The sequence below is a fragment of the Chelmon rostratus genome, chromosome 22 (assembly GCF_017976325.1).
Source record: "Chelmon rostratus isolate fCheRos1 chromosome 22, fCheRos1.pri, whole genome shotgun sequence".
Lineage (NCBI taxonomy): Eukaryota > Metazoa > Chordata > Actinopteri > Chaetodontiformes > Chaetodontidae > Chelmon > Chelmon rostratus.
Window position 1 is genome coordinate 11,506,862 of NC_055679.1, and position 13,190 is coordinate 11,520,051.

Consider the following 13,190-nt stretch of genomic DNA (forward strand, 5'->3'; position numbering starts at 1 on the left):
TTTTGTCTGAAAAGCAGTTTAAAAACCCAAGGGGATTCGATTTACAATGTTGCGAGACAGAGAAAACCTGCAAATCCTGACACTAGTGAAGTTGAAACATTCTTGGCACTTTCATTTGATAAATTCCTCAAAAATTCCTCAAATTTTTTTTGTTAATTAATTCTCTGTTGATCCACTAACTGATTTACCGCCTGTTTATTTCAGCACACCGTCAGTCATCACCTGTCTTCATAGTATATCCCGAAATGAGTAATAGCAACAAAATCATACACAGGAGAGAAGGCTGACATGATCCAGCATCATGCAAACCAATTTGTTTATTCTGTTATTCAGTTCTATATCGTCAGTCCTGTAGATGACTTAACAAATCAGTGCAATATAATGCAGCATCAAAACATATCAGTTTGAGCTAGGATGGGAAGACGTTTGTAGACTGATGAATGAGTTATTTTTAATATACTATCTTAATATAGTACTGAGTGTTCTTGTCATTCTTTACCACCTTTCAGTCTCTCTCTCTTCCTTGTAAGTCACAACAGCACGATCAACCCAAGAGGCATATTAGATGACTCACACATGCACACACACACACACACACACATGCACACACGCTCCGTACCATGAGTCATGCAGTGAGTTATAGAGTATAGTAATCTATCTTGTCCTGTCAGTTTAGCGAGCAGCGACTCTGATCTTGATGCACTACAGTGATCTGTGTGTTTGTGTATCACCTCACTTTGTCTTCATTTGTGCCTTCACTTGTGTGTCCGTCCGCACGTGCAAATCTCTGTGTGTGTGACAGTGTGTGCATGCGTGAAAGAGTGAGTGTGTGTGCAGATGAATGCATGACCGTCAGAGTGTGTATGTGTTAGTGTGTGGTGGCCGTACAGCATCTGTCTCTGAAGCAGGAGGAGGGAGAAGTCGTGATAAGTCAGCACATACACACACACACACACACACACAGACAAACATCAGCAGTTCACACTGGAGGGGGAGAAAAAACGAGTGTGTCCTTAGCTGGGATGGAAGGATGAGTGAAAGCAGAAGAATAAAGCGATATTTCTCTACCCTTTCACCTTGGCTTGTTCATTTTCTTCCTATGTACAGTTTATACAGTATCTTGCTCTTTTTCTTCCCGCTTTCCTTCTCTCCTTCTCCTCTCTCAAGGGTACCACTTGCCTTCCCCTCAGACACCAACTAGCGTACACACACATTCACACGTTTATGCACACACTCACTAACTCACACACCTTGGCTGTCTCCTTGAGATGATTTATGCTCCTGTGTTTTATTATTTTTAGACCAATTACTCTGTTACTTTCTCTCTCCTTGTCTTCTGTCTATATCTTTCATACTCTCACCATTCTTCTCTAAATATTGTCTCAACTTTTCTACATCTCAGTGTGCATTTGCAGACAAAGTCAAATGTTTATTTTATGTTCGGTATGGGCGCCTTCTCCTTGTCCAAAGACAAGCCGGTCAGGTTGACTCTTAACTTGGCTCTGTGGGTGTAGGACTTGGTGTGCTTTAGGCCTGTGTAAGGCCTGTTATAGACCTGTCCAGGGTGTTTTCCAGTCTTCCTCCCAATGCATGCAAAGATTGACGAGACTTCAGACCTCGTAACCTAGATCAGGGGAAGCAGAGGAATAAAGCGAATGAATGAATTATTAGTTTAGAAAAATAAAAGCTTGATGCTGGCCCAGTTGCTGTCTGTTTGCAGGGATGATGTTTGTTGACAGGGAGGCTGAAGCTGGACGTGGACAGATTACGGGCTTTGGTGTGCGAAAGTGAAAGAAATTGATAAAGGAAGAAGGAAATAGCGTGTGACATTTTCTACGTGAGATAAAGAGAAATCGAGATAGCATGTGACGCGTGTCTCTGTGTGTAGAGAGTTAGCATAGTTAGCATGTGACAGCCAGTGAGATTTGTTGCTCTGTATTGTGAGTTCCAGTAGGGTGCTGGAAATTCTGTCACTAAACATTTACCCTTCTCTCTTGTTCTTTCTCCTTCTTCCTTCCTTCTTTCCTAACTTTCTTTCTTCTTTATCTGGTAGCTACTTCGTCTGTTGCCAGGAAACAGGAGTTCTTTTTTGCTTTGTGTAAACTTCAATATTCAAAATGCTGGAGGAAGCAAAAGGCAAATGGAAAAGAAATAGATTCAATAAGGCAGTGTCCACATTGATGCAGAAAAACTGGAAAACATGGTTTGCTTTTACAATATTTTCAGTCTAAAGTAGTGTTCAGGCTGTGCAGCATGTGGATGTGTTGGGTGCAAAAGTACACAGTAGGCTTGGCAGTGTCTGTGGTTGAGTGTGTGTGCATGAATCCTAATCACTGTTTGTGGTGATCCATCTTCCTTTCAAGGGCCAGAGGCTACTGATGACCATAATACAATCGCTCTGTTCTTTCTCTCTCTCACACACACACACACGTATACACAGAGTGTAATCCTTAATCAAAAATAATCCTGGTCCAGAGGCCCATGCATTGAATGGATAAGTCTGTTAATGAGACTTGTGTTGAATCCGTGCTGCTGGCATGTTCATAGCATGCTTCCAATGTGTCTGGATTTGTTGCCTTTCAGCAACATTACACTTGAAGTGACTAAAGTGGCGTTACAAGGGATAGGCCATGTCCAAAGCAGAAATCATTCAGAGGTTTTGTGAAGTCCTTGAGATCATAGGGATGGGAATCAAGAACCGGGTCCAGCTGAGCGCATCGCAAAGCAGCAACTCAATTCAACAACATCAATTTATATATCTACACTGCTGGAAATTTGCAATGAGAAGGAGTCGTGGCGGAGAGGATGAAGCGGCCCAAAGTGTGCCTTCATTTTTGACAAAAAAATTTTGACTACAGTGCTGGTTGTATTTTCTGTTGAAGGGCAATTTCAAGTAATAGTGGAACCATCCTTGCTTAGTTTACAAAGTTACCTTACTTAGCAGATGCAGGTTCGATGCACTAGCTATCTAACAAACAACGCAAAGTTTACTTAGTTAAAAGCAGCACATGCATTACCAATGGTAAGTATGTTCTAAAAACGTTAAAACCGCACACACTACGGTTGAATATATTATATATACTGATCATTACGGGATCATTCCAGAGTGACCATTGAGCTGGGTGGAATTTAAAGCAGTATTGTTCTTGTGTCAGAACCACTTGGTTTTAATTTATCTTTAACTCGAATAGAAATATTGTTTGACCTTTGTCTTTGTAATCTGCTCTATTCCTGTTTCTTTCCTTGAATTTGTCCTTTATTTATGTTATGTTTTGTTTTCACCATGCAAGGAGAGTGAGTGGCGAGAGAGGAAAACACTTTTTCCATCTCTACTCACAGAGCCGAGGGCAACTGACAAAGATGACTGACAATATATCAGGCTTTACAACTCAAGGTGCTATCAGAGTTTAACGTTGCTTTAAGAAGCTTTCTCAACAGAACTTCAATAGTAGGTGTTAAGAAAAGAGTTGCTCATTCATTTTGCCCACCCACTTTAGAAATGTAAGTACTACTCTCTAACCTCTAGGCTCTCCTCTCCTCTCCTCTCCTTCTCTCTCTTGAGTGACTATAAAAATCTGATAGCTTGATGTCCTTAGTGAAGGGCAGAAGATAGAGAGTTTCAGGTTCCCTGTTTTTATGGCTGTTAGCTGGGGAGAGTCAAGATTAAGTACTGAGACAGTGACCCAAGAGCCGCTGTTTTTCACTGTTGTGGATTTCATATCAAAGGATAATTTGACATTATTAATCTACAGCTGCTCCCTGAGCATTGTCAGCTTTGATTATAAGTCTGTATTCATCTCCATGCTGTGGCAATTACAACAATAGAAAAAATACAGACCAATTTTTGCTCACTGACCCAAAACCTAGCCTCAAATTTCAAGCTCCGTCGAAAAGTCTATTATATATTATAATCATACAAAGACGATAATTATGAAGAGCTGTTTACCCTTTTGCATCTACTGCACATCCCACAGCTCTTAAATGTGTCTCAGCCCCATCGTATTTCCACTGGAAATAAAGACGGTTGTAACACTCACTTAACCTGTAGGATGGTTAATCCACTGCCAAACTGCAAATGGTTTATAGACCAAGTATTGCATTGTACTGCAGATTCTGTATTGTATGCAGTGTGGCATGTTTTAAATAGCAGTGAAAGCTAGCAGGGTGATAGAATGGCACATTAAAGTTCGCTACTAACATGTTGCGAGTGGAAAGTAAGCATACTGTGTGACATTCATTACTGGAACAGGCACAATTTCACTCATAATACAAGAGCATACACACACATAAACAATACATTAGTATACACATGTGCACACACAGACACACAATTGGAAGTCTGGGTGCTGACAGAGAGTAGTAATTAGGACTATGTGCTGTGGATATTCTTGGTACAATACTGATCAGTGTCATCCATTAGTGTGTGTGAGAGAGAGAGGGAAAGTCTGCCGCCACTGCTGCTGCAGCCCACAGTTTCCATGGTAACGTTGGAACCCATCTTGGTCTCTATGGTAACTTCTGGTTGGCACCCACAGAGAAAGAGTGAGAGAGGAGGTGAAGACGTGGAAGTGGGGGATGAGAAAGAGAGGCAGAATGGGAGAGAGACAACAGGGATGGGGAGAGAAGAAGTAAAAAGTTGGCGAGACAGAAGAAGAAAGAGTTTAAGTAAACTTTGCTAAATGTCAAAAGAGGAGTTGACTTTCTTGTCTGAGCCTGTGGTGTTGCTGTGTTACCGCCTCACATCTCTCGCAAGTGGTTGGCTTCACTTAGGGAGGAGGCAGTTGCTGGTTCAAATCCTAGAGTGTGATGGTTTTCTGAGGTGTTGAGTCCAATAGATCCAAAGATCTTATCGAAACCCCTCTGTTTGTTCATAATAATTATTATAATCACTCCTTGCGCATAGTGGTTGTCCTCCCATCCAAATAAGTTCTGGTAACTTTGGAGTTTATTTTTTTTAAATCTGGACCATTGTCTGATTACTCATGCTTCTTGACTTTTTAGCGATGTGGCCATGTTCACAGATCTAGCTATTATCTCGGTGAGTACAGTGGAATCATTGAAAACGGAATAATTGCAAAAGGTACAAAAATAAGTTGTGTGTGTGCTCTCAGTCCGTTTTTCTAACAGCTACTGTACTTCATTTGTCTTTCCTTTCCCTCACCACAGTTGCATTATTAGCCGCTAATAGGACATACACTAGCTATGCGCCCAACTCCAGACCCTTGTACTTTGTCTCACTGTGGTTGCCGCATCTGAATAAATTATTATTGCATGGTGGCAGTGTGTTACTGTATAGTTGTGTGGAAAGGTTTCCTGTCGAAGCAGGATAAAGTCAGACTCCTGTGCAGTTTGTTTCTGTTTACAAGGCTGTGAGGAGCAGTTCATTTTGAGATTAAATCAAAATCATTTTGTTATACAACATTTGGTGTTTTTCCTCCACCTTTTCTGAACTGCAAATGCATGTATGTGGACAAGTTGAATAAGCACAAAGTTTTGAAATAGAAATGTTATCTTTGTTGTACTCCTGCTGCTTTGTGTTTTCATGCTTGAGTAATTGGTACATTCTGTGTTCATGGTGTTTTTTTTTTCTGTTCTTCTTGGTCTATTGAAAACTGCACGAAATAAACACACACACACACACACACACACACACACTACACTACACTACACTACAGACACTGTCTGTCTGTGGGTTTATTTCAAACACAGCTTAATGGCTAATCCTGTCTTGCAGCACACACACACACACACATGCAGAAGGTCATGGCGAATGGAAACATTGTCCGCTGTATGGTAGAATGTCGATACGATAATCTGATTGGCCTAGTTGATGGATAGGCGGTTTGGTTGACCTATCACAGTTAACTGAATTATTGCTCCCACATACTCACCTTTCTGTCACTCTGTCTGCCTTCTTCTCCCTCTGACTCTGTCTTTTTCATCTGTGTCTCTTCCTCTCTCTCTCATCCATCCTCCTCTTCCCTCTCAGTCTCTCATCTTTTCCCTCTCATTTCTTTCCAGTCACTAACCAGATTAGTCTAGCCCCTTATGGATTTTGCCCTTTATGGGTCTGTATGAACGGGAGGGAAGGAGGCGGAGAAGTGTGTCTATGTGTGTTTGTGTGCGTGTGTCAGGCCGAGCTGTTCCTACCAGATGTTTTTCTCTGTTTTATTCTTCTGAGCGCCGCACTGTCTGCCTGTCACCGACAGATACACAGCCTGTGTGTGTATGTGTGTGTGTGTGTGCATCTGTGTGTGTTTGAGAGAGAGTGATGGAGAGCTTTTGTGTATTTGAGAGGGAGGATATGTGTGTGTGTGCGTTTGTGAGATTGATTACTTACGCGTAGACTACTAATGTTCACTGTGTGGTGGAGGGTCTGCAGTACGAATGATGAATATACATATATTTAAAAAAAAATAAATTCTCCAGGCTCTGAATCTAACCTAACACACACAGGTTGAAAAAGAAGACAGGTGAAAATCTTGATCTTTATCTTTAAGCTGGATGCTTCTATGCCAATAAAGCACACTGAATGGACTTGAATTGAAATGAGAGGAGGTTAGAGAGACAGGGGCGAGGAACAAAACAAGTTGAAGACAGCTCTCTGAGCAGCCCATTCAGGTGCAGAATCCCTGGCCTAAAAATCAACTTGCCTTTCAAGTTGCCTGTCTTTCAAAATGTGCAAATCCTCCGTATTATAATTCAGTTCATTCCCTCCACTGTCAAGCTTCTTGAGCATTTCTAAGTGTGGGAAAAACACTTCCAAATCACAGTTTGTATGATAATCACATCATTCCGAACACAAAATCAAAGCATGATTCTTTTATCGGTATTCAGAAGTCGTAATGTGGCGTCTGCTGTTGAGAATAAAGCGCTCTGAAAATCCAACTTAAATAAACACCTGAGTTCATAGCATTGAGCAATGTGACAGTGAAACCACAGTCATGTCAACACTGTGACTATACGGGGGACTGATACCTATGATATGTGTGTATGTTAGTGGCCTAATGGTAGTTTGACACAGTCTTTCTCCATTTTGAGAAAGCTGAGTGTTTAGCTGGACCCACTTTAGACTCTTAAAGTGCAGCAAGTCTTGAGCTTATTCAACACTAACATGGACTTTTTAACTTTAACACTTCTTAAGACAGCTCATTTGAGTAAAACATATCTGAAGAAATACTAAATATTCTTCATCTCAAGAATAGCCCATTTACACCAAGTAAGGTTTTTATTTAATGTTTTTAATATTAAGGATATTCTGTTCATCGTGGTTTGCCATTATGTTTCACTTTACACGACAATAAAATGGGAAACAGTACAAACATAAACAATCACGTGGGTAAGGGAAATATATGAATTCAAATATCATTCTCACAGTATGCTGTTGCCCAGGAGCTCGAGCTATTGTATCAGGGTGTGTTTTGTTTTATTGTATCAAATGTTATTTTAAAATAGACTTAATGGTGGCATTTTTCACCAGTGTGCTTTTATTTTATGTCACTTTTCATCATAGTGTTGTCAATCCCCACTCCCTTAGCCCACAGCCAATCACATGCTACCAGTCCAGCATGCATCACAGCGTCTCTTCAGTGTAGCTACCTAGCATCTCTTTGCTAGGGCAACAATAATGCCAAATACTTTAGACAAGTGGGTGCTGCAGTTAATGCAACCTCTAGTTTTAATGTCTTTGTGAAAAAAAAATCCAAGCAACTATTGTTTCATAGGCTTTCATATGCTTTCTTATTAGCCTCAGAGGGTGAATGTAACATAACCAGGCTTGGAGGCTGATATAAAGTAGCCTACTGGCTAAATTGCATCAGCTATGGTAGCATCATTTCTGGATTTTTGCTAACCCTATCATATCAGCTTTTGAAGCTATTTCGGTAAACTTGGACACATACAAAAGCTGCGTCCCTCCAGCCTCAGGTTTAGCTTATTCTTCCCAGCGATGGGACTTGGAGCCTGGAGAGACCTGGACGGCCTTCTGTCCCAAACCTCTGGCCCTCTGTGAGTGTACATCCATGGGAAAACAGTGGGAACAGGAGGAGGAGCAGGGACTGAGATGGATGGATAGATTGATGGATGGAGCTACATCTATTTTTAGATTAAAGAACTTGTGTACCTCAGAGGGAACGAGAGAGGAATCTTTTTTGTTTTGTTTACACAGGAGATAAATTGTTTTGAGCCATTTTTCATTGATTTCAGTTCTGAAATTAGAAATTAGAACACAGATATGACTGATGAATAGGTGGACGATTAATTGTTTACAATGGTCAGAAAGCTCTCTCTCTCTCTCTGTCTCTCTCTTTCTCTCTCAAGGCCATTTCAGGACATTTCCCATGACCCTCTTAGGCAGGGGTCATCACTATAACAACAATCTCCAAGGAACTCTGTAGTACAAGTGTTACTTGTGTGTATGGTGTGTGTGTATGTGTGTGCGTGTGCATGTGTGTGTGTGTAGGCATTCTTCACACATGCATTCTTTAGACCTCTTAGGACAGGAAGAGAGTCTCTTTTGTTAAATAATCAAAATGATTTGATTGTGTACATGATTGCGAGTTTGACAAATACATGCTTACACATAAATAATCAAATGCACACACACACACACACACACACCAGAAGCCACATAAACAGTATCAGAGCATCTCAGTCTGGCTGATAAAGTCAGAGGAGCAAGCAGGGGCAAAAATAAAGAATGCCCTGATTATGAATGAATGATTTTATGTACGATTTTCTTTCTGGAATAGCAATACAATACATAAACCCTCCATGCAGCTGTTGATTTGTTCATTTTTAACAACGAAGATGGCCCAATGCGAGCACCACCCTGCCCCCTAGAGTTGGGGTTAACCCTAAAACCCTAGTATGGAATTCTGTATTTATTGTATACAGTTACAGATACAGAATATCATAGATCCAAGACAAAACTAACGAAAGAATGGGAATAACGAAGAAAGGCTCAATTACGTATCTGACTGTGACTTCAGCACCATGGACAGCATGGAATTACCAATACACAGCTCGGCTACTGATATTTCATATATTTCGAAGTTCACTCAGATAAAGGATCAGTGAGTCAGTGAGTCTTTCTGCCACTAAGAGATGGAAAGGGGGGATGGCAGGTTAACAAGGGGGATACATTTAGGTAATTTTGCTAATAAGGGGGATGGGAAATCATCAGAATGAGGTAAATATTGGCAGAGATAATAATGAAATAATAATGAAACTAAACCAAAAGAGTAGTATCAACAATGTAGTAAGAAAATACATATACATAAAAATAAATGGATCAGAAATACATCAAAATACATCAAATATACAAGACACTTTAGAGACAATACCATACTAGACATACTGTGGGCTACTGGCATGAGGAAAACAGGACTTGGCCAGGAGGTGCAGGATGTTGGTACAGAACAGGGGGTCGCTCAGCCAATGGGGACAGCATCCAGCTGGAGAGACCTGACATGCACTAAGAAGGGTAGCCAGATTTTAGAAGATGTTACGTTAGAGCCACGGAGGGAATGTGTCATTTCTTTCAGATTTCACCAAGGACAGGGAATCCTTTATGCAATGTTAATGAGAGGGGACGAAGACTCTTCTAGTGTGTCAGAATAACGCACCTCGCCAGCAATGTGGGAAAAGCTACAAGTTTATAAGAAGATTATCAAAACAGATCTACTCAAACAATTTTAGAATTTTGAGTGGATGTTTGGTGTTCTCTCATTCCATTGTCCCAATCTACGATATCCTGTTAATAGTGTTTACTCACATGTGAAACTTAGTCAGCTTTCTACAGACTTTACCACCAGATGCCTTTCTACAATCTCCTCTCTGTTTCATCTACTTTTTGATCTTTTGCTAATGCTTGTTCTCTGTCACACCGAGCCCGTCTACGTTTCTACAACGTTGCTGCTCAGACGGCTAAATGGACCTGTCTTGTGTGTGTGTTTCTACAGGAGCGCGTGGAGTATCTGTTCCTCATCATTTTCACGGTGGAGGCATTCCTGAAGGTAATAGCCTACGGCTTACTCTTCCACCCCAACGCCTACCTGAGGAACGGCTGGAATTTGCTGGACTTCATCATCGTAGTCGTAGGGTGAGTGGACAGAAACACACGGAAAAGATAAAAGCTGTGGAATGTTTTTTAATGTACCTCTGCTACTCCAAGTGAACCTGTGTAGTTTGATAAAGGGAATGACACAGATAGCAAGTCAGTTGTAATTGACTGTCTCTTCCCAGGGTTTTTAAAACATCTACCTGACACATTTTTGAACATCGGCACACCATTGCCAAATTAATCATAGTACCTTGGTATAATTACTGTCAACAAATGAAACTACAGCCAAGACAATTGGCAGCCTCCGTCTAGTGCCAGAGGTACTCATAGTGCTAGAGTCTTTCAAAATTAAGATCACATTTCCCATGAACACCTTTGATTTCTGTCGCAACCACAAGGAAGGCTGACAGAGAAAATGTGGTCTTGTTTTGGTTTGGTTTGGTTTCTCTCCAGGAATAATACTAATCTGTGAGTATGTGTGATATTTTATTACACAAGATACAATACAATAATACACAACAACTTTTGCAAGAAGTTTAACCATAAAACAATCCTCCTTCACAGTGGATCTGAATTAAAGCCGCAGTAAACTTTGGCCTACAGTGTATTGGTGAGGCCTAAACTGATTAGCTTGTTAGATGCTGATAGCAAAGCTCTGCTCTGTTTTTCTTTATCTGCAACTCAGCATCATAGCCCATCTGCTAAACCCTCTGTGCCTGTGTGTGTGTGTGTGTGTGTGTGTGTGTGCGTGCGTGTGTGTGTGTGCGTGCACATACCCTGCCTGCCAGCTGTGTTTTGCATTCAGTGTTGTGTGGGGGTAATGGCACAATAGCCAGTGGACCTAACAGTAACATTAATGCCATAAAAAAATGGTCTAATTGAGCGTGTGTGTGTGTGCACACGCGCGCGCATGTGTGCGTGCGTGTACAAGAGAGATAGACAGCAGAAAAACACCCCTCAGCCTGAAGGAAGGCTCTGTGAAAGCACCAACAGACACGCACACACACACACACACACACACACACTCAGCGAGCCTTGTTCATCGCCAGTCAAGTGTTCACTCACATTACCCATCACTAACTGAGCATGGTTGGCTTCACCCCATAGACACACACTGACACACACCCCATCGGCTGGCATCATGGTGCCAATGCCCCTGGCATAAACACAACCTTTACCACTCTTATGCTGTTATCTACCCTCTCTCTCTGTCTGCCCCCCTCTCTCTCTGTCTCTTTTTGAATCATTGCTTTTATTGTGGCGCACAGCTTAATTTAATTGTGCAACAATACAGTATTCTTTCCTTCAAGGAAATTGTCTTTTGCCTTGCAGCCCTGCCACAGGCAGGCAGGGTCAAATACGAGCCGCAGCTCTGGACTTGGCAGGGTTCAGTGTCTTGCTCAAGGACACTTCTGAAGGGTTGGTGTTTGCTGTTTTGAGAGATTAAACCTGGATGGCCTCGCTCAACTTCCCCAGGGTTTTTAGATTTTTCCTGTCAAAACATGACCCTACTTTCTTCTGTTTCACATGGCCAAAATAAGCATACTCAGTCTTTGTCCTTCAACACAATTACAATCAAAACATTTTGACTTTGTCTCATAAACCCTTGGACATGTTGTCTCTTTGTAGACAGAGCTGAAATCCTGTAAAAAACAATGTGAAGGCATGATAATGGAGACTGTACCAGAAAAATTACAATGACAAGCATTTTCCAAAGTATTAAAATGACTAATGCTTCTGTGCTCCTCTTGCTGCATGCCATGTCCTATAGTGATAAGAATCATAAAAGTGATCTTCCTGGACAGCTTAAATTTGTCATTTTGGTTGATTGGTCAGCTCTGACGTACACCTGTTTTGTCATTCAGACATAAGAACATGTTGTGGTCGTGTCAAAGGTAGAAACAATTAAAAAGATCCATTGTTAAATACACAAACACACACACACACACACACACACACACACACACACTCCCTCACTTTACATGCTCAAGACACACAGATCGAGGAAATGTTCTACTGTGGCAGCTTTGCATCTCTGTGTGTGCATGCATGAGTGGTTGTCTTTGTACCAGTGAGTGCCCAACTGCCAGCTTGCCTGTGTGTGTGTGTGTGTGTGTGTGTGTGCGTGTGTGTGGGTGTGTTTGTGTGAGTGTGTGTGTCTCTAGATGAGAAGTGACAGAGTTCGCTCCCTCTGGAATGTTCACCATATGGGTGAAAGAGCTTGTACCTGGTGCTGAGCAGCCAGAGGCACACACTCACACACACAGGCACATGCACATGCACATGCACGCACACATACACACAGATATTGGAGCCTATACTCATGTTGAAGTGTACCTAAGAGTTTATTAGTGAAGGCTCAGTGAGCTAACAGGCTCTGTGCGTGCCTTTCTGTGGTTATGTGTTCAATATGAATAGGTACCATATAGACTCCCTCTTTAGTTTCTGCTTCACTCTTCTTCACTTCACTGTCCTCTCTCCATCTCTTCTCTTCACCCTCATATGTATTATTCTGCTCTTTTTACTTGTGCTCGTTTTATTCCTCTCTCCTCCTCTTTTTCCACTTGGTATCCTGCCTCCACTTTTGAAGTATTAAAGACAATTACCGTTGAAACATTTCGACGATTAACCAATTAGTTGACTGACAAAAACATAATCATTTAATCAAGATTTCACCGGTTCCAGCCTCTTAAATGTGACGATTTGTTGCATTTGCCTTTTATATTGAATTGACTATTGAATGTCTTTAGGTTTTGGACTTGGGCAGGCAGAAGGCGCAGTTTAAAAATATCACCTTGGGATACAGGACCTTGTGATGGGCATTTTCACTACTTAGAAATAGGTTATTTAAAAATCTATAGATAAGTTGAGAATGAATAGAGCTGCAGCTAAGTGATTACTTGGGGTTTAAGTAATTTTTTAAGAAAAAAAAGTCGAAATTCTCTGGGTTAGGGTAAGGGTCTTAAATGTGTCTATCATCTTGTTTCTTCACTACTCTATGACAGTTAACTAAATATTTTTTGTGTTGTGGTCAAAGCAGGACATTTGGAGATATCATTTAGGGCCTTGGGAAACACTGATTGAGGTTTTTCACTATTTTCTGACATTTTATAGACCAAACAACTAA

The 13,190-nt window shown here is 41.2% G+C and overlaps 1 protein-coding gene across 1 annotated transcript in view; it reads left to right on the forward strand.

Moving 5' to 3' along the window:
• Window positions 1–13,190, forward strand: part of cacna1c (calcium channel, voltage-dependent, L type, alpha 1C subunit) — a 178,923-nt gene that overhangs the window by 100,475 nt on the left and 65,258 nt on the right. The window contains exon 4 of the mRNA XM_041963745.1: window positions 9,963–10,102. Within this exon, the coding sequence (XP_041819679.1) occupies window positions 9,963–10,102 (140 nt within the window). The remainder of the gene's footprint in view (window positions 1–9,962; window positions 10,103–13,190) is intronic.